Source organism: Zonotrichia leucophrys, chromosome 5 (assembly GCF_028769735.1).
Source record: "Zonotrichia leucophrys gambelii isolate GWCS_2022_RI chromosome 5, RI_Zleu_2.0, whole genome shotgun sequence".
Classification (NCBI taxonomy): Eukaryota; Metazoa; Chordata; class Aves; order Passeriformes; family Passerellidae; genus Zonotrichia; species Zonotrichia leucophrys.
In genome coordinates, this window is record NC_088175.1 from 56,262,698 (window position 1) to 56,283,299 (window position 20,602).

Consider the following 20,602-nt stretch of genomic DNA (forward strand, 5'->3'; position numbering starts at 1 on the left):
GTAATTTGAAGATTACATGCAATAGCAGCAGCTCAGTAACACCTCCGAGGTCAATGACAGCTGAGCCAGAATTATTGCTGACTTCTACCAGAGAAGAATTGGATATGAAGCATTCAGACACCCCAGACTGGATCTTTTAAATTTCTTTTTATTTTTTTTAATTTATACTCCCATGAATCTTCCTTACACCAATTTAAATTTCAATGAGCTCCAAAGATGTACCTTAAGAAGAAGAGGAGCTTGTTGGCAGGCACATTTTTCCACTGGCAGAATATGTTCCTCAAACAATTATGTCTTATCACAACACTCACTTAAAATTTTACATCAAACTGTATCATGGGGCCCTTTTAAAAACCCCTCATTAATGATGATTATGTAAGTACCATTAGATGAGAGACATTCCCATATTGCTCGTAGGAGTTATGATTTAATCTGCTAAAATCTACTCTACCATTTGTGTAATCACTCCTGACATTTTACCTTTTGTTTTGTAAAACATTCTTGTCTGTCAGAGGAAAAAAAAAAAAAAAAAAAGATGATATTTTGGTTGTCATTGCAATCTGATTGAAAAGATGTTATTAATTAAATCTTGTACACAGTTATACCTAAAAACTCACTGACAGCTCTTGGGGGAAGATATATTACTGGAAGACAGTTGTTATTTAGGTCTCTGAGGCAACACTAAGGCACTAAGAAATCCCACACACACTCCTGCAAGTTGGGCTGATATTGTTCAGCATTTGTGGGGAATAATTCAGCTTTGCCCTTCCTAGAGGCCAGCAGGGCTCAGAGTGCCCATGACCCCACCACAAAGGAATATTTGCACTTGCTTTAGCTCAGGATGTGAGTCTGCAAACAGCCAGAAACAGAGCTCAGAACTCCCTGTCCTCACCAGACACAACACCACGTTCTGCTTTGGACAGCCTGGCTGAGTGTTCTACCAAAAGGGGGAGGACAAGGACATTTACCAGACCTGGAATTTTCATTTTCTGTTTGTCACTCATTGACTTCTTTTTGTCATCAGAAGGGTTACAGAGGAAATACTCTTTCACAGGATAAATAAACAGAAATAGCTAAAAAATTGCAATTGTCTCTAGCCACAGCTTTGACCAGGTCCCTTAACCAGCAGCACAGAGGTTAGTGATAGTCCTCCTCAAGTTAATACTACACTACAAATATGCACCACATACATAAAATATATACATTCTCCTGAGCAGAGACATTGTCCATCTCCCAAATAAAGAGAAGAATTCTCTCAAATTATTATAATAAAAATTGTTTTTTTCCCCAGCATTTTAATTTTAGTGTCCATATCTTTACAGGGAATAGAGAATTTCATCAAGAAAGAAGTTTTGAAAGTTCTTACTTACCTTGGTCACACAGGGAATTAAGTTTTCCTCCATAAAGTGCTCTTTGAGCTGGGCTTGGGGCTTCTGAGTGCTCTGAAGGAACATGGGATGTGACTAGTGATCAAATTACTTCATGAGGGAAAGCTCATCACAGTCAGGGCAACTGCTTAAAATGCAACATAAACAGGTCTGTGTCAATATTTTGACTTTGTGTAAACAATTCAAGCTGCATCACTCTGCAGATAATGACACGTAATGCTGTATAAAATGCTGTGAAAGGGTTTTATTACTGAATTAATTTGCATTTGAGCTCTGGAAGAAAATTGGTCTGCAGTGGAAAAGTGTGAACTTCTGTGGTCCTGTTAAATATGATCCTAACAAGATCTGGAGCTCCAGAAGCATCCTGGGAAAGGGCTTCACTACTACAAGGTAAAAGGGATAAGAATGATTTTCAGAGACTGCACTGTCTTCAATCCATTTACAGAGCTTCAGAAATCCAATATGACAGACTGGAATATATGATTCTGCCTGAGTATAAATGACATATTTCTTACCACTCTGATGCTATACCTCTGGGCAAACACTTTCTCTCCTGTTTTGCAACATCATGAGCTCAGGCTGGAAAGGACATTGATCAGTGTTTTAGAACCCTGCTAATAAAACTAAGGGAAAGCAATCTGTACACAGGAGTTTATTTAGATGCCCACAGACTTTAAATCATTCCCCTTCATATCTCAGCCCACTGGGTATCTTATCCAACTGAATTACCATTGGGTTTTACAATGTGATATACAAAATGAGCTGACATGATTTACAAACATCCTTTGAGTATCATATAAAACACAACTCTTTCCCTTATTATACAATCATCAGGGCAATGCAAATAGACTCAATACATTATTAGCTGAAAATGATGGGGCCTTTTAAGAAAATAAATTTAACTTTACCACACAAAGTTGTTAACTAAAACAAAACCTGGTTAAAAAATTGGAATAAAATTATCTGAATGACTGAAAGTAATTTTATATTCTCTGTCCCCTTATAAATGTAATAGTACTTCATTTAACAACTAATATTTTCACTCTATAGTCACACTTCTTTCTTAGTGATCAGTTTCACATTTTCTTCATGAAACTATGAAAAACTCACAAATGTAGACTTTCCAAACTGTAGCCACTATAGTTATTTCTGCAATCTTTTCCATATATTCAGTGTGTTTAATTAAATAAACAAAAAGAAAAAAACCCAAACAACACCACACAAATGAGCAGAACAAAACACAACAGCACATTAAAAATGTGACATTTAAGCTGTAGATGCATTGCCATAGAAATATATTTTTGTTCTAATGCCACAAACTTTCTAGCCTCTTGAAGAAAACTCAGACATTAGCTGAAGAGAATCTAAGCTCTAACCTCCATATAGGGCTAAGAGCCTTGGTTTAAATTCCTGTCTAAACTTAGGTCCTCAACAGCACAGTAAATTTAAGTATTTTTGAATGTCATAAAATATGAAAAGATAAAACCTGTTTCTGAGCTGTTGGTAATGGAAGTTACCAGGCTTTAAGGTCTCCTGTTGCTGGAACAGGTGCCTCTGTACTTTGTCACTATGGCAGCAGTAACTGAGGATGACAGACATCATTATTAAACACAAAAGAGGAAAAATTCTGAACTCATCAATGATGTTGCAAATGCAAGCAAATTCTAACTACTCAACTTAAACTATATAATCTTAAGGATCTCTGGCTGTTTTTAGCACTGTATAATCCAGAGGAATTATACTCGACACAATGCTGATAATGACTTGTGATTCCTTCTTGAATATGTGTTGAATTGGCAGTGGGATGGGGTTTTAGTTCCATTTCTCACTGTAGAAGTCTTGTTGCTGCTCTGCATGTTTGAAGAAGAAAGTGCTTATTCTGCCATTTCATTCAGTTCATGGCATTTAATTTTATAGTTTAAGACAGACTTATTTTGATTACTTTCATTATGTCCATACCTTCGAATGCTTTAAAATGTTGGGACAGCTGTGAAATATAAGTATTATGCAATCTGACTGTACATACATACATATTTTCATAAATACATCTAACAGGGACCTTGGAACCAAGTATGTGATATCATGGGACAAAATCACAACAGGCTGTCGTATTTGTAAAATCTAGATTCAAAATAAGAAGAGCTGAATTCTATCAATGTTGTCAATACACAAATTAAAACAAAAAATACAGCATTAGTTTACCCATGAAATAATTTAAACATATTTGCAAATTTCTTGACAGGAAAGGTGTGTAATTTACAACACTGAAAACTTGCAGCAACCACTGATCTCTCTGCGCTGCACTGGAAGTCACCCGACAAGGCCGGCAGGGACGGGCATAGCGACAGCTCCCAAAGGCAACTCCCACACATCTTCCTCCTTTGGAGACTTTGGTAAGAGTCTGGTGTACAAAATGCCAACGCACAGGCTTCCTTCAGGTGGTAACTCCAGCAGTTTTCCTCCCCTGGCACAGTCCAGCCTGGCCAGGTCAGTTATTGTTGAGACACTCTAAATCCACCGAGCAGCAGACATTCCCGTTCTGCACGGACAGACAAGCACAGCAGGTCACAGGGAGCAAAGGCTGTGGCATGCAGACATAGGGCCATCCCATAAAAACACCTGAAAACACCTCAAAACACCTCCCCCAGCATCCAGGGTGTTGGCATTGCTGCCAGCAGTGGCTCTTTGAGGAGCCCAACCTTGCCAAATAGCACTGAACAGCCACAGGAACCCGAAACCTGGATGTGGCGCCCATGATAAAATACAGCAATGGCAACAGATGACTGGGGTTTCCCTCATGCAAGAAGTTAACGGAGAGAATTTTGATGTGATCCACACAGGGAAGCTTTCAGCTTGTCTGAAATTCAAAGACAGGTCAGGTTCTTGGTTCATGGCAGATATGGAGGGGATGAGGGCAACATAAATTGCCCTCAGCTTTGGAATTTAATGTTAAGTATCTTTTTCTAACCCACAGTCATTTATAAAGCTATCTTATGTAATAAAATAAATTTAGCAGCTACTAAACGCCCAAATGAGCTTTTTTTTTTTTACTTTTCTTTTTAATCCATCACAAATCTACAGAAAAAAAAGCTCAAAAGAAAGGCAGAAATGCTACCTTCAATAATTTAAAGCCCTGAGGCAATAGCTTTCTCTCCTAGAGTGAACAGAAGAACATTTATATAACCCTAAACAACATTTTCATAATTCTGATATCAGCACAGTGGGGTCATCACTGCACAAAGCAAGGGAAATAGACTGCACTCCTGCATGAGAGCCATTGGATTAAATTCATCTTGGTGAGATCAGGGGACAGAAACTGTGACATCCCCTTCCCATCACTGCTGTGGGAATGCCTTTATCTCAGAGCTGCGATGCCTTTTAACTTGTGTACTTGCTGGTGAAACTTTTATAGCAGCGTTTTTGCTTCAGCTTACCAGCTCTGTAATAAATACACATTTTCATGAACATCCACACTAGGTAATTACTGAAATGTTACTCTTGACTCATACTGAGAATGCCTGAAGGGCACTTCAAGAGAATGTCTGAAAGTTGCGCTAGGATAGCAACGTATCTGTGCTCAACATTTGCAACAAGGAGAGAATTGTTTTGCTTTTACTCTGCCAGACAGAAAACACATGGGTTCTCTGCTGGCTCTCAGGTCTCATTTACCTCCCCAAGATCTTAATGTGAGCCTCCAGGGGAAGAAAAGGACCCCAATTTTATCGGGTACATTCCACCACCATTCCAGCGGGCCCACCATACCTTGCATTTGCAGGTTGTACAGGGAGATCCCACCATTGTCCATACAGCACCACTGAGCCTGGTGATCCCATAGCCATCTGGACAGGTTTTCCTGATGTCGTAGGTGATGTTGTCAGCCAGGCAGGGGTCACTGACGCAGTGGGGACAGCACTCTCCCTCCGACATGGCTGTGTACTCGCAGCTCAGCGCCGGGCACTGCAGGGGCCAGCAATCCACCTCTCCTTCCTACAAACATTGAAGCAAGTGTCATTGCACCTGCCATTTATCAACCAACAATAAACTTTTTACCCTCTGAAAGCATTGTTTTGCCAAAATTGCAACAAACTGAATGGTTCAGAACTCAGTTAGGTTGGTCACACAAATACATGTTGAATGTATACATTTATATATTCCTAAATGTAGCAGATTGTAATTTGGTTGATTTCTGACTAAACAACAACACTCATCATTGTAGCAGGAGCACTTGAGTTCTTTGGGGCTTCTGAAGGCAGGGTTAAATACTGGGTACTAATATTTTCTACAAACTATAATTTTTGCTGTGATTGCCTTGCAGACTCATGCACTCTTTCTAGTCCTGGTCACATAAACATCTCTGCAGGATCACAGCAAGTGTTTAATAGCAAGTTAAAACTGCAGATATAGAAAATTAACACTGCAGATAGATGTAGTTTAGTATGTTGGAGAAGCACTGAACATTGATTGAAGTAGCAACTGCCAATATCAAATTTATTATCAGCTCCTAAAGGAATTGTTAGAGCAATACCATTTGTGTTCCACTGACTTATTTTATTCCATCATTTATTTATTTTTAATTTTATTATTATTTTTATTTGAAAAAAAAAATGAAACAGTTTAGCAGACAGAGACATGGAGAAGACAAAAACATCAGGTCACTTCTGCACAGTGTTTCTCTGCGTGTCTAAATTTATCTTGGAAAGTTCTTCAATAACTTGTTCTTTACTGCTCTGTAAACACTTCAGATGCTGAGAAAATCACACACTGCACGGAACCTTACATACAACACTGATTTAGGGCATCACTGTCTTACAGGTTTGGTTGTTATCCCAATAATAAAATTAGGCAAGAAACTGCAAGCCACAACCTCAATACTTACTCTGTGCATTATGGATAATTACCTCATGACAGCGACTTAGCTTTGAATGTAATTTCCTTCCTGATTCTCAGACACCTCTTGATTAGTAACATATATAAAGACTGTGTTATACAGACAGCTAGAAATAGAAAACTGATAATTTTAATGAACTTCATTGATGCACTAATTAGCATATCTATGGGAAACCTAAAGCTTTAAGGGAGTAATCTATAGTGCCTAAAGAGAAAACAAGTGATCGTTATTCTGTATGTTTTTCTAGTAATTTCAGTCTTATTTGGTAATTTTTTTCTAATTTCTACAGTGTCACCCTGGTTTTTTAAGATTTTCTAAACCTTCTGATGTTGACATTCTTGTAGTGAACTTTCTCACACACTTGCTGTAAATAACTCATTGTTTTGCATTCTTTTATGGAAGAGGAGAAAGCTGATGGACTGTCCAGTGTCATTGGAGAGGTGGCACTGTCACCCTCCAATCCACTGTCACTTTTGGAAATCTATAAATGTTGGAGTCAGAAAATAAACTTCCCTTTTCCTTCACCTTGAGAACAGTGGTGTGCCCTTGTGTTTTTTCATGTCCTACAGTGACAATACAGTGACACTGGCACTCCATGCTTCCAGATTTGCAGAATTCAAACAAATAAATAAATAACTAAATTTATTATTCCTTTTGACAAGACAGATATAATTAAAAACTGAAACCTCTCCAACCAACTCCAACACATGCATAAAAGGTTTGAAGAAGTCATTAAATATCAGACAACCTCATAAAAGTTCTCAAAAGCAGACTAATGCCAAAATTAATATAGTGTTGAGGTTTCCAAGGTTTTTGTCAAGCTCTCAATTTTTCTCATTAGAGCTGCTTATTCAGCAGTAAGGCAAAAACTGATGGTGTAGATTTCAGCTCTCTGGGACTCTCTAAATGCTTCATTACCATCACCATCACCATTCACTGGTGAGCAGTACCTGAAAGGGACCTTCCCACTGAGGAGTTAGAGACTGATCTCTCCTTGACTTAATCATCACCCAATCCCTGGAATTAATATTATGGATTCTGAAATCCATAATATGGATGGGTGGTAGTTTGAGGAATTGCTCTTTTATGTCTTAGCCCTTCTAAGGTTTGTGCTGTGGACATAACTTATTTCTCGGCATTGGTTTCCCCTTCCTCATAGGTGGCAGCCTTCTGGGGTGAGGTCAGAAGGCAAACCCAACCATCATTTCATAAGGTGCCAGCCCCAGATCTGACTGGGGTGGAAAAGCAGGTTTTCGGAGGAGGAGCCAGGAGCCTGCCTGCAGGTGTGTGCTGCTAACAGCCACCATGCTGCTCGCCCTGCGCCGCGCTGTGCCCCTACCAGGCAGCGGCAGTGCTGGCAGCTGTAGGTCCAGTTGTCCCCGCTGCGGTAGAGCCGCTGGCCGCTCTGGTGCAGGCACTGGCTGGTGACGCGCGTGTCGCACTCGGGGCAGCAGAACAGGTCGGCGCTGGGGCTCCCGCAGTCGCACGCGGTCCTCCGGCAGAAAATGCTCCCGTCCTGCAGCACACAGGGCCCGCCATCAGCCACGGCCCGGCCAAGGCACGGGGCTGGCAGCAAAGGGCACGGCTAACCAGGGAACGGTAACTGGTTAGCGCGCTCCACGCCAATAAGGAGTGCGTTGGCACCATGATGCGTTCTGAAAAATCCCTTCCTCGGGATCTTTCCCCTGAGAAGTCTCAGAAAAGAAACATAAACAATAATTATATGATTGCTTGGAATGTGGCCTGGACGTTGCTCACCAACAGGTGCATCTTGGATTGCTTCCATGTGAATTGTTTTTACCTAATGACCAATCCCAGTCCAGCTGTGTCAGACTCTATGGTCTACCATGGATTTTTATTATTCATTCTTTCTCTAGCCTTCTAATGTCTCCTTTCTCTTTCTTTAGTATAGTTTTGGTATATAATATAATAATATAACAATATAATAATATAATAATATAATAATATAATAATAATATAATAATATAATAATGTAATTTAAAGTAACGTATGTAACATAATATAATATAATATAATATAATATAATATAATATAATATAATATAATATAATATAATATAATATAATATAATATAATATAATATAATATAATATAATATAATATAATATAATATAATATAATATAATATAATATAATATAATATAATATAATATAAACCTTCTGAGAACTCAGAGCCAAATTCTCATCTCTCACCTCGTCCTGGGAACTCCCAACACCACAACAACGGATCTTGCCTGTTATAATACAACAAATACCAGTACTATCCCAGGTTCTGTCAGTGCATGGATCCAATTCTGGCTGAACCTGACAACACATTTTTTCCTGTCTCCAGCCAACTGAATTTAAAAGCAGTCAGTGTCTCAGTGAAATACAGTGAAGCAATCTTATTGGTTACATCAACAAACTCTTCAACTAGTTGCCACTCTAATACATATAATATTTATTTAGCACTATCTTGACTGAAGGTACCACTGTGAGGAAAATAACTTGAATAAAGGTGATCCCTTTAACTGAATCAGGGTAAAATATAGCATAATCACAGTAGCATTACTTGTTATTTATTCTGACCTCTGTATCTCTCCCACATCTGGGTCTACAGTACACTAGCTTAAAAGATAAAAGAACTTATAATTCATTATAATTTAGTGCATTATAATTTAGGCACACATTACTCTACAAGCTTTGTTCAAACCAAGGTAAGTATTCTGTACTAGTGGCTAGATTGCCACTTCAGCTGTGGGAGCAGGGATAAACAATCTTTATCTCCTTACTCATCAGTCTGAGTGAATCACAAGGCAGAATGGCAGAGCCAATTTCCTTGGCCGTGTGTTTGGCCAGGTCCAGCTGCACATCACAAGCCAGCCTAGCCCAGCAGCTCTGTCAGGATGAGCAGCACCAGGCATGCAGGGCTGTGACAGGAATCCAGGGAACCTTGACCATGGCAGTCTCTCTGCTCTTCTGTGCTCATTAATAATGGCTAACAACAGCCCATCTGCTTAAATGCAATTCAGTTTCTAAGCCTTCAAGATCAGTTTTCAAAATTTCCCTTTTGGCTGGTGACACTGCTGGTAACTCTGTGTTTCCCTGAGCATGTTCTATGTTGCCTTTACTCTCCATATTTCAGAAGACTGGAAAAATCTGATGATTTTGCCAGAGAACTTTTGGTAATCATAATATACTGGTACTGTGTTTAGTCTCTAAGCACCTGTGTTCTGTGTACAACTTCATCAGCTCTGGACATTTCAAAAAACATTTTTATCCCTATACTGCAGCAGCAGAAAGCCTCATAAACTACACTATCTCATGTGCATCTTTGCAGCTCAGCAGTAGCCCTGAGAAATTTGAGAAAGAGATATAGAAAACCTTGTTTTCTTCTTTCTAATAACATATACCATCTCATTACTACCTCTTCCTTCCCACCTTACTCACTGAATCAGTTCTACTTTCTTCAAAAGCATCAGAGGTATGCTCATAGAATTGTTCTTATCAAAGCAAAAACTGACACAGAAGAGAACAGCTGTTAAGGCTGGTCCAAGTTTTCACAGACCCCCAAAGCCAGTTTGGGAAGAAATCAGGCCCTGCAAAAACCAAACCACCAAAAGGCTCTCACCCTCAGGAACACACATCAGCCTGGCAGATCCCCCTGCTCCCAGTGCTGTGTGCATCTCCCAGGCCTTTTTTACAGGCAAGGGAGGGCTGCCTTAACCAGAGACAGACTCAAAAGCCCAGACTGCACAGCCAGGCTCTGCTCTTTTCAAGAGAGCACAACAGCTTCCCATCCAAATTCTAGCCTTAAATGTGATGGTCTGTTAAATCCACAATCGTTCAGAAAGATGACTATACAAGACAAGTCAAATGTACCAAAGGAACAGTGTTAATTTATAGTTTTGAGAATTTATGATTTTGTAAACTTTATGTACATTTCAATGAACAAGAATGGTTTGAAGACACTGGGTCCAGTGAAACACTGAAATAGCCTGTGCTTCAGTAATGACACTTTGCTTCATTACATAAATGAAGCAATATAATTTCCTCTATTCTATAGTATTCTCCTTCACAAATAGCTTTGTAGTTCATTAAGTAAGGTTAATGTATTTCCTTTGTACCAGAATGCAAGTTAAAATATTTTAAAGCTGGTAACTCTGTGTTTCAACCTGAATATATTCACCTGTCCTTTGCCAGAGTAACTACAGCAAAACAAAAGCCAATCTTTTGGGTAAAACAAGTAAACAGGATCATTGCAAAGTAGTATAAGGAATGGTTTAGTTACATTCTGTTTTTTTCCTCACTGCAAACTGAGCAGGCTGCAAATATCAAGCAGGGTCAGTTTTCCATGCAATTGCATGGAAGGGAGAGGTTTGAGCAGTCTGGTGTTGTGGAAGCTATCAGGATGTATAAAAATGTATTTCATTAAACACTGAGTGAAGACTTCCCATTCTGCCTGAGATGTGATCTATAAGGAGCTCTTCTTGTTTTCCTTAAGCTGTAGACAAGAATTTGCTCTTGAATCAGGCAGCTACTGGAATGAAATTAAATGCAAGTGTTAATTCACAGAGGGAAAAAGTGAAGTGAGGAAGACACATAGTAAGAGTCATAACAACAGTGTCAGGCTCAGTTTAAACCATGTACTAGTAAAAAATTTCTGTATTTTCATATACTAGCAAGAGCATTCAACATAAGATATACATGCAATGAGAAATGGTAAATAACATAAATTGCAAGTGGTCTAAAATGTGAATACTAATAGTTATAATTCTGCAAAGGCAGACCAGATGTCTCCACATATATTAAACTGCTTAGTCTACTGACTGGAAATCCTTTCATAAGCTTGCCAGCTCCCCAAGATTACCATAAGAGCTTGATGTCTATTCAGCAAAGTTGTACACTTCAGTTTCTAAAGGAGGAGTTTTAGGGAGCTTGAGGCTACTTGAAGTAAAAAATACAGCAACTCACAAGAACACATTCCCTACTGAGCCCAAACCAGCAGTGTACTCTTTAGGTTGTATTCACTCTGAAGGCCTAATTTTCCTTTCTGCTACACCACTGCAAAACAGAAAGGATGAGGCCTTCAGCTTCCTGCAACTTCAAAACTCCTCCTTCCCTCTGCTCCCCTCTGCTTCTCTGGCTCCCAGGCACTGAGATATGGAGGCTGATAGGCCAATTCCTTGCTCCATCCTCAGCTCCTCACAGACACCAAAACCTAATTTTACCTGATCTCATGTGTGGGCCTGTAGTGCTTTGCCGTGCCTTTGGACACCTTTACCCACACTGTGAACAAATCAGGCCAAAGTGACCATAAAAGACCAACCACTTCTCAGATTAGGGTGTTTCTAAAATTCTTCTGATTTCAAAGAGAGCATTCCTCTGTTCACTAGTGAAAATCAGGAAAGCACAGCCAAATGTTCTTCTAACTTGGTTACCATATGAAGAAAAAAATTTTAAAAAAAAGTAATATTCAGGGAAAAAAAAAAGCCAACAACAAAAAATTCCCACCCTGGTCTAAATGTTAATTTTTTAAGGTACCTCCATTGGTACCAGACCTGGCTTCTCCAAACAAGCAGAGAGAGCTGCACTGCTCAGGTGGAAGGCCTGCCAACACAGCCAAGGCCTTCAGCCTTCACTTCACCCCTGTTCACTTGGAGGAAACCAGTGCCTGTGCTGGGTCTTCTGGCCTTTCACTCATGCTCCCACCTTTCTTCTCACCCAGTTAACTCAAATGCATTCCAAGCACAGGGAAACACAGCCAAGAGGAAGTGGGCTGACTACACTGCTGAGAGGTGCATATTCATAGGAAACAGAAATTAAAGTCAGTTTTCAGCATTTAGTACAAAAGAGAAACTAAAGTAAATTTTCAGCATTTCCAGGGAGCATGCTGGAACCTGCACATTGTGTTAAAGGGTAATGGGTAAAGGGTAAAAAACCCTCTCTAAGGCACACTCTGAAATGCTCTGGCCCACAGGGCGACATGTTTAAAGCTCAGCAGGGCTGACCATCGTTAAGTTAAGTATGTGGTTGAGCAAATCAAGAAAATAAAAGCCTTCCCAGAAGAACATCCCCACCCCAGCTTCAGTGTCCAGCTTACCTTTTGCCTTGGGCTTAGGCTAATCCTTCTGCCACCAACAGCACAAACAGGGTTTCTGACACGAGCCCAGAGGAGGAGAGCCCCCCGGAGCCCTGGATCTCACCTTGCAGGAGCACACGGAGCACCGGTCCTCCCGCAGGGTCCACACCTGCCCGTTCCTCTTGAGGCCCCCCTCGTGGGGACAGTCTCCAGTGCAAGATGGCCCCGAGGGACAAAGGCAGTCAAAGCCTCCGGGCAGGTTCACACAGGCCGAGTCATTCCAGCAGGTGTGGATCTTTAAGGCACACTCATCGATATCTGCAAAACAGCAATATAAACGTTTATAAAAGCTTTGGGCACATGTTTCATGGGGTAAGCTTTATTTCTGAATTAAGTAGTTATTGCTTATTGCTGTTGCGGGATGAGGGTGCATTCCTTTTTATAGCTTCCATATTTACTTGGTAGACTTAAAGCACTGATGGTTTTTAGGTTATTCTTCAGCATTTACTTTGATTCCACAAAGAACTCTTAAATAATCTCATCAGGCTGAATTGTAAATGCTGAGTCTGAGGTACCTGGTGAAACCATACATCAGTGACAAATTGGAACCTTCAGATAAATGTGCATATTCATTTCCCAGTGACTGGAAACTAGCAAGCAGAGTGACTTTCTGTTAACGAGACCACTCTCTGTTCTGGGTTTTATATCAAAATAGAACTGCATTACTCTTTATAATTTCCTAGCACAAGCAACATTCCCCATAATAAAGCAGTCAGTTGCATCCTTTCCCCATTGCTGGAAGGTGTAAATGAATTGGCAAAAAAAAGGAATAAAAAAGAACTTGGAGGCACCTTATACACAAAAAAACATGTCTTAAAGCTATGCAGTATGATTTAGCAATGACACAAAGAATAGGTGACAAGAGAAAATGATTATACACCAGAGAAAAGCGAATTACAGTATCCCAATAAATTTGCTCTTGGAGGGTAAAATATAATTATGCAATATGAATTTATCTAGGGAGTTCATGCAGTGTTCTTTTTCTTGCAATGAAAGCTATTAGATTTTTAAGCACATTGCATTGCTAAAAATTGGTGTTTCTTTCAGACAATAACTTTGGATTTTTCTTAAACAATATATTGGCAAATTGTCCAGATGAAATACCAGTAAACTGGTGGGTCTCTTTTGCTCCAACATGAGCAATGAAAACTGTAATCAACAGTGGAAGGAAGGGTAGAAAATAAAATCCTTTAGAAGTATGTGATGGTTTGTGTCATGATAGTTCCAGAATAGCATTAGGTAAATTCAGAAATTACAAGGAAGAACCACCATACTTATAATTTGAAATTACCTTATTGCTAGGGTGAAATTTTAACTGTTCAGTATTACCCAACAGTATTTTTAACTTCCCTCTAAACCAACAAAGTCAGAAGAACTTACAAACAAAAAGTTACCTAAAGTCTAATTTAGGTAGGATGTGATGTCCAGTGGCTTTACCTTTAGGACAGGTGCTACAGGTTCATAATTCATCACCTCAAAGTGTCCTATCTTAAAAAGACTAAGGATTCTCTCATTCTGCTGAAGGAAACTCTTTACAACAACCATATCACTAAATTCAGTCTGGTGTGGATAGTGGTGGTGAAAAACATGCAGCACTAAGAGAAATTAAAATTTGTAGTTCATTGTTTAACAAGTGCCAGAGTACTGCAGGAGGTAAAAAGCATGAAGACTGACATAAAGAGAACTATGAATGAACTGGTATCAAATGAATTATACCCAAACAGCTACTGTAAAACTTAAAACATTCTCAAAGATTTCCCATTTTCCTTTCAATAGGCTTTCACTTGTATTTTTTGTTGAAAACAAAGGTATAAATGAAGTATTCACGTTGCCTTTGGTGGTTTCAACAAGCACCACCAATACTGCCTTCCTACCACATTAAGAGCTCCTTGACTGTAATCTGCATAGGATGGAGTAGAATAACAGTGCAGATTGGAAGGGTAGCTTTCACAGCTCAAAACTAAAAGGATTTCACAGATGAAGATAAAGCCATATTGCCTACAGAGTTGCATTTAATTGCTTTACTTATGGCACTGAAATCTAATTCTGTTTCCATGTAATTTAACAGATTTATGGAAAGCCAGATGTTAGCAATTACGGAAACTAACATTATTCATGTTTTCAGTAGTACAGACCTGTTCACACAAAGCCAACTTAATCTCTAATGTGCATGCAGAAGGGAAGAACCCCATTTATGTACATTTATGTTGGTCTCCATTTAGCACACATAAAAAGGATGTCCCTGTTAACAGCAGCCCAAACTGGTAAATGGGTGATTCTTGATGAAGAATCAAGCAAAGCATGAACATAAATTCCTAATTGCTATGCAGCTTTTTGGTTCTTTCTGAAATAATAGTTTATTATTCTTTTTATGGTATTTATTATTTAAAAGTTTTAGCCATTAGTCAGATATAAAAGGTTTGGATTGGACATGCACCCATTTCCAGCAGAACTTTTAACAGAACTAACTTTTTGAGAACATCCCTTTGGCAGCTTTTTTGTCGATGTTGATCGCATTTCCTAAAGCCAGAACAAACAGATAATGTTCCTAGTAACTTGGGGGAAAAAAGTTACAAGCATGACATGTTTTTGTCCCTGTCTCTCCTTCAGCCTAAAACCAGACTGCGGGCATGGGGAAGGAAGAAGAGCCCAGCCAAATGCTCCCACATGGTTGGTTCTCAGTTGGGTGCAGAAAGTATTTTATTTACTGAAGATCAAATGTCCATATGAGGGTGAGATCAGCATGTAGATGGCTATGTAAAGCATGAAAGAAAGTACTTGTATTTAGTGTGAAATTTCTCCTCGACAACTGGAATCAATGGTTATTCTTAGGTTATTCTTCAGCATTTAATTTGATTCCACAAAGAACTCTTAAATGATCTCCATCAGACTGAACTGTAAATGCTGAGTCTGAGGTACCTTGGTGAAACCAAATATCAGTGAAAAACTTCTTCAACTTAGGTGTTGAAAAGTTAACCTAGTTCAGCTGTCCAAAACAATAATTTAGTGAGTGTGAAAACTTTGATGAGACTTTTGCATTTAGCTTATTTTTGTAGTGTTCAAATCCTTGCTTAGCTGAAATTCTCCACATCCCATCAGGTTTTATTTGCCTTCCCACACCTGTTCTCGGAAATGCAGGCCCAAAACTGGAACATTTAGAGATGGGCAAGGCAAAACTGCACAAAAATCTCATTTCCAATTATGCCAACACAAAGTAGGAAGGAGATAATATATTAGTTTCTAAATCAAGCAACTTTGAAGAACACTGGAAATAGCAAGGAGACTCCTTATTCTTTCCTCATATATGAAGGACAAGACCAAAACATCTGCCTTTATGTCTGGAGGGATCAATTCTTTCATGTATCCTGTCAACCCATGGAAATGACCTGATTTTCACACTTGAAATAGGATTTTGCAATTTTATTTATTATATACTGAGATTCTCCAAGGCAAAAACTACTAACTAACCCCAATAAAAGTGGCAGAGCTTTCCTTACCCTCTCCAGACAGTTCCTTCTCAAGGAGAGGTGAGGGTATAGTGGTAACACCCATACTGAGGAGAAATTTGCTTGTACTGCAAAGTTTTACGCAATTTTCTATCAACAACACAGCAGCAGCAAAGGGATTGCTGCCAAGACCTCACACAAGTGATCAAAATTTTCACTCTTCAAACTCTCCAGCCAGTGCTTCTATGAACAAATGCACAGCCACAAGTGACCCTACACATCTTAGCAATCAGTCACATTTTGTGGATGAAAAAAGAAAGAGAAGGAAACCACCCAAGAGATACTCATTCCCAATATACTCCCAAAGAACATGGATAGCTCAGTAATGTGGGCAGGCAAGGAAACAGAATCAAAATGGAAGCAAATAATCCCCTGAGATGCAATTTCCTTTTCCATCCTTTTTGGCTGTAATGAGAACTAATTTGCCTCAGATATTGTGAGAGGTCCCACGGCCACTGCATTTGAATCAGGTAGAAGACAAGCATGACTGTACATATCAACACAAGTTCATTAACTTGCTTTCACTGAAATTTGAAATCAATCCCCAGCTACTTCATTTCTTACTTTTCAAGGCTATCCAGGTTTTAATTGTAAGACTTTTCCACAGCACCTTAATAAATGTGTGCGAGCAAGCCATGCAGTGTGGAGTTCTGTATCATCATGATAAGCTGTTGCAGAAGAAAGAACCCCACTAATGTGCTAATTTTAACTGTTATGGTACATTAAACCATTGCAGTATATTGTTAACGTGAATAATGTAAGCTGGGCTCCCAAACCAATGTATGTACAAGTTAACTAAACTGTTTTGACAAATCATTTTTCACAGACAACTTGTCATTTAATGATTGTTTTGCCTTCTTTCTAAATCAAAGTTATTTGGAGTTGTCCTTGAAAAACTATCACCAAATGGATTCATTGTTAGCTAGAAGATATTTTATGATAGTACTTTTATTCTATAGAGACATAATGGTCTATTAAAGAACAGTGCATAATAAATTAGATTCTGAATGAAGAATTTACTAAAGCTTTCTAAAAATACAGAAATGACTAAACACAATTACCTTGAAGATATGTAACACAATTTTCTGCCAGAATACAAAAATTAGAATTTACTAGATGGAAAGTAAATAAGATAACCTTTATTTTACAGGATAAAATCCACTGACACCAACTCTGATACTGTGAGCTTTTAAGAAATTCTACAAGCAGAACAGAAGAAACCTGTGAAGTAGCAGGTTCTGTTTGGCCTTGGATAGTCTGTACCACATGCAAACCTTTCTGCCTCCACAGCACTTCCCTACCAACAGATAGGAAAGTAATTCTCAGGCATATGGGAAGATTTTCCAGGGATGGGTCTTTTCCTTTTTGTGTGAAACAGAAAGGGGGAAAATAAAATCTAACCTCCTTTGCTTTTACTTTCTAACCTAGATAAGAGACCCCACCGCGGCATAGCATGGAATGCATGAAAGCTTCAGGAACAGGTTTAAAGCCCATTCAGATCTGACCTGCCAGCACTGCTGCACCCAGCTTTTGTGGGGGACTAATACTTGTGGGGTTTCCTTTCATGAGCTCTTCACCCTGCCTTTTCCCAGCTCTGCCTTCCCCAAACCAGCAACTCTCACCCTGCAGTGAGCTCTGGCTACACTGCCTTTCAGGCTGGAATAAATGGTGAATCCCACGGGGATTTGGTGGGAGGAGGATCCACGTTAAGCTTCCCTACAAAATTTGTAGTGGTTCCTAAAGAAAAAAAAAAAAAAAAAAAAAAAAAAAAAAAAAAAAAAAAAAAAAAAAAAAAAAAAAAAAAAAAAAAAAAAAACACCAAAAAAAACACCAAAACCTGACAGGCCCTGCTGCCTTGGTGGTTGTTCCTTCTGTGAGTGCAGGGACCAAGAAACACAAATCATCATGAAAAACACAGAACCAGTAAATCTGCACTCCAGGCTCTGAACAGCACCCTACAGACTGAAAGAATCTCACTCAGAGATGGAGATTGAAAAGTATAATTTGCTTTGGATAGATAGTCACAAATGCTGTATCACATGACAGCTCATCAGTCTCTATGAAGTTTTATTGTTTCTTTACCTCAGATTGCAGCCAAGCTCCTATTACAAAATTAAAAAAAAACCAAAAACAAAAACAACCAAACAACACAGCAGCTACAGGTTTTAATTGCCAGGCAAACTTTGGTAGCAACTTTGTACAGCAATTGTCTTTTGTCTGCAAGCAGTTTTTCTTAATAACGCATTGTGAAAGACCAAGGGCTCACAAAACCACTACTGTGGGAAATCAAATTACATTCTCTTAATTTGAGCCTACTCACCATCACTATATGAAGCTGACATCCCTGATAAAAGCTGTCTTTGGTTGATATTTTGAGCAATAAAAGAATTTCCCCAATCTTGAAGGGGCCTGGCTAAAACACACATCCTTATTATCCAAGCTCTGGCACAATATTATGACCTTCTCTGCCACATCTGCTGATTTACTCAACTGTCCCTCACCAGGTGACAAACTTCCCTGTTTTCTCTTTGTCAATGAGAATTTAGCTTTCAGAACCACTGAGGTATCACACTTCTCAAGTAGAAGCTATTTTTCTTAATGTTTTGCAAGCACTGCAGAGATAGTGCAAGCAATGACTCAGCCCCATAACACCCACATCAAATGGAGGGAAAAGGGGTTAACCAAAATGTACAGAAATGCATCCAACAAAAGCCACTGGCTGCCTGGGCTTTGGGCAGCCTGACAGAGTAACTCCCTCCCACTGTCTTGTGATATTTAAGACTCTGTGTAATATTTATTGTTATTATTCTGTAGGAAGGGCTTTAATCTTATTTCTTAAGGTTTTAGCCTATTTATTGTTCTCCACGTTTGTCCTTGGGAGGAAGAAGAAATGTTTCAAAACACACTGAAAGCCTATGGCTCATACCCACCTCATGTACACAAATTCAATAGACAATACAGCAGGAAAAAATACTGTTGCTAAGCAGATGAACCCTCTTTTATCTGAAACAGAGTGAAAGACACCAGTTCTGACTCTAAATGTTCCACCATGCAAACAAGTTCTGTAATGTGGCATATTAGCCAGAAGGTGCAGTGTTCTCTCTCTGCTGTTTACCCAATTCTTAGTTGCATTTTGAAATAAACATCAGGGTTTGAAATTTGTCAATGGGTTAGCAGAATCTTCCAATTAATTTTTTAATTATTTTATTTCATTGTACTTGTGAAGCAAGCTGGTTTATTTTTCTCCCTCACTGGTACCCTGCAGCAGATGGTTCAGAGAAGCTGTTTCTTTAAAATAACCCCACTAATTTCTCATTCTGTTTACAACACCTCACCTCACAGACTTCCAGCATGCTGCGCAGGTCAAAATGAGGGCAGGGTGTTTGCATGGAATTTTATTCCTCCAGTCTCCATCAGCACATCTGGGGCTCCTTTTTGCAGCATCCAACCCTTCAACAGGGATTCAGTGCAAGAAAAGCTGACCTTTCCAGAGCTGAGCCTGCCTGGGGTCAGCCTGAGTCTTGCCTACGTGTCTGTCTGTCTGTCTGTCTTCTGACATCAGCCTGGCTCTTGATCTTCTGCTCCCCAAAGCAGGCACAGGAGCACGAGGGATGGGGCTCCCCATGTGCGAGGTACAAGAACCAGAGATGCTAAAAATGCCTCTGACCCCCAGTGCCTCAGGGCTGTCTGAAAGTTATGTCATGTTGCTCTGACTTCTCACAAAGAAGCTGTTTTCAACATTGCTCCATTCATCACTCCTTTTACAACATTCAAATGAACCAGAGGAGGACTCTTAACATTTGAGAATTCATTTAGAAATACATGACATTCATCTGTTTTATCTATGGAATCCTGAAATGCTGTCAAATTTGCCATTTTTTACACAGATCCCTCTGAAGAAGTTCACTGCTGTGATTATATTGAGCTCACCACCAGCTTAGGACAATGTGTAAAAAGCTAACTTAGCTGGACAATCTACAAAATATTGCTTTGAAAATAATTATCATTCCTCTGCCTTTTTAAATTATGACACTACCTTATCCCAAGGTATTCTAATAGCCAGAATTCATAAAACATGACAATGTTTTTACAAGTAAATTTACATATTTTTGTTACAATTTTTAAATTTTAATTATAGATTTTTAAAAATCTATAATTAAATCTATAATAATCATATAATTATATAACATATAATTAATATAACATATAATTAATCTATAATAATCATAGAAAACACCCTTTGAAGTTATGGACATGGTAAATTAAATGTACAGCATTAAAAAAAAAAAAAAAACACAAAAGGAAGAAAAGAGCTTTAAAAGAAATCTCATACAACTGACTATAGATGAAGTAACTGAAATGCCAAAGAAAGGACACAGTAACACTGGGAGCCACTTGATCTCCACCTCACAGAAGTTAAAATGGGGTCCCTTCTAAAGAGTTTTAAACTCACCTGATAGAATACCACAGAAATAAATTATGTATAAGGCAAACAACTGAAAAGATGGGGAAACTGTAAGGCAGGGGAAAGGCAGAATTACCAATAAAAAATTACCAACAAAACCATCTTCACCATGAGGGTAGAGCCAGTGAGGACACACAGACTGCAGGAGCCAGCATTGACTGCTCATGGAGCCTCATCCTTTGTCCTCCCACAGAAACACTACAAACTCTCTGC

The 20,602-nt window shown here is 39.1% G+C and overlaps 1 protein-coding gene across 3 annotated transcripts in view; it reads right to left on the bottom strand.

Annotated features, from left to right (window-relative positions):
* Positions 1–2,027: 2,027 nt before the first annotated feature.
* Positions 2,028–20,602, bottom strand: part of NELL1 (neural EGFL like 1) — a 273,003-nt gene continuing 254,428 nt past the window's right edge. For all 3 annotated transcript variants that reach the window (XM_064715789.1, XM_064715788.1, XM_064715790.1), the window contains 4 exons: positions 12,483–12,676; positions 7,616–7,792; positions 5,151–5,375; positions 2,028–3,927 (listed from right to left, as the gene is read on the bottom strand). In XM_064715789.1, the coding sequence (XP_064571859.1) occupies positions 3,877–3,927; positions 5,151–5,375; positions 7,616–7,792; positions 12,483–12,676 (647 nt within the window). In that variant the 3' untranslated portion in view covers positions 2,028–3,876. The remainder of the gene's footprint in view (positions 3,928–5,150; positions 5,376–7,615; positions 7,793–12,482; positions 12,677–20,602) is intronic.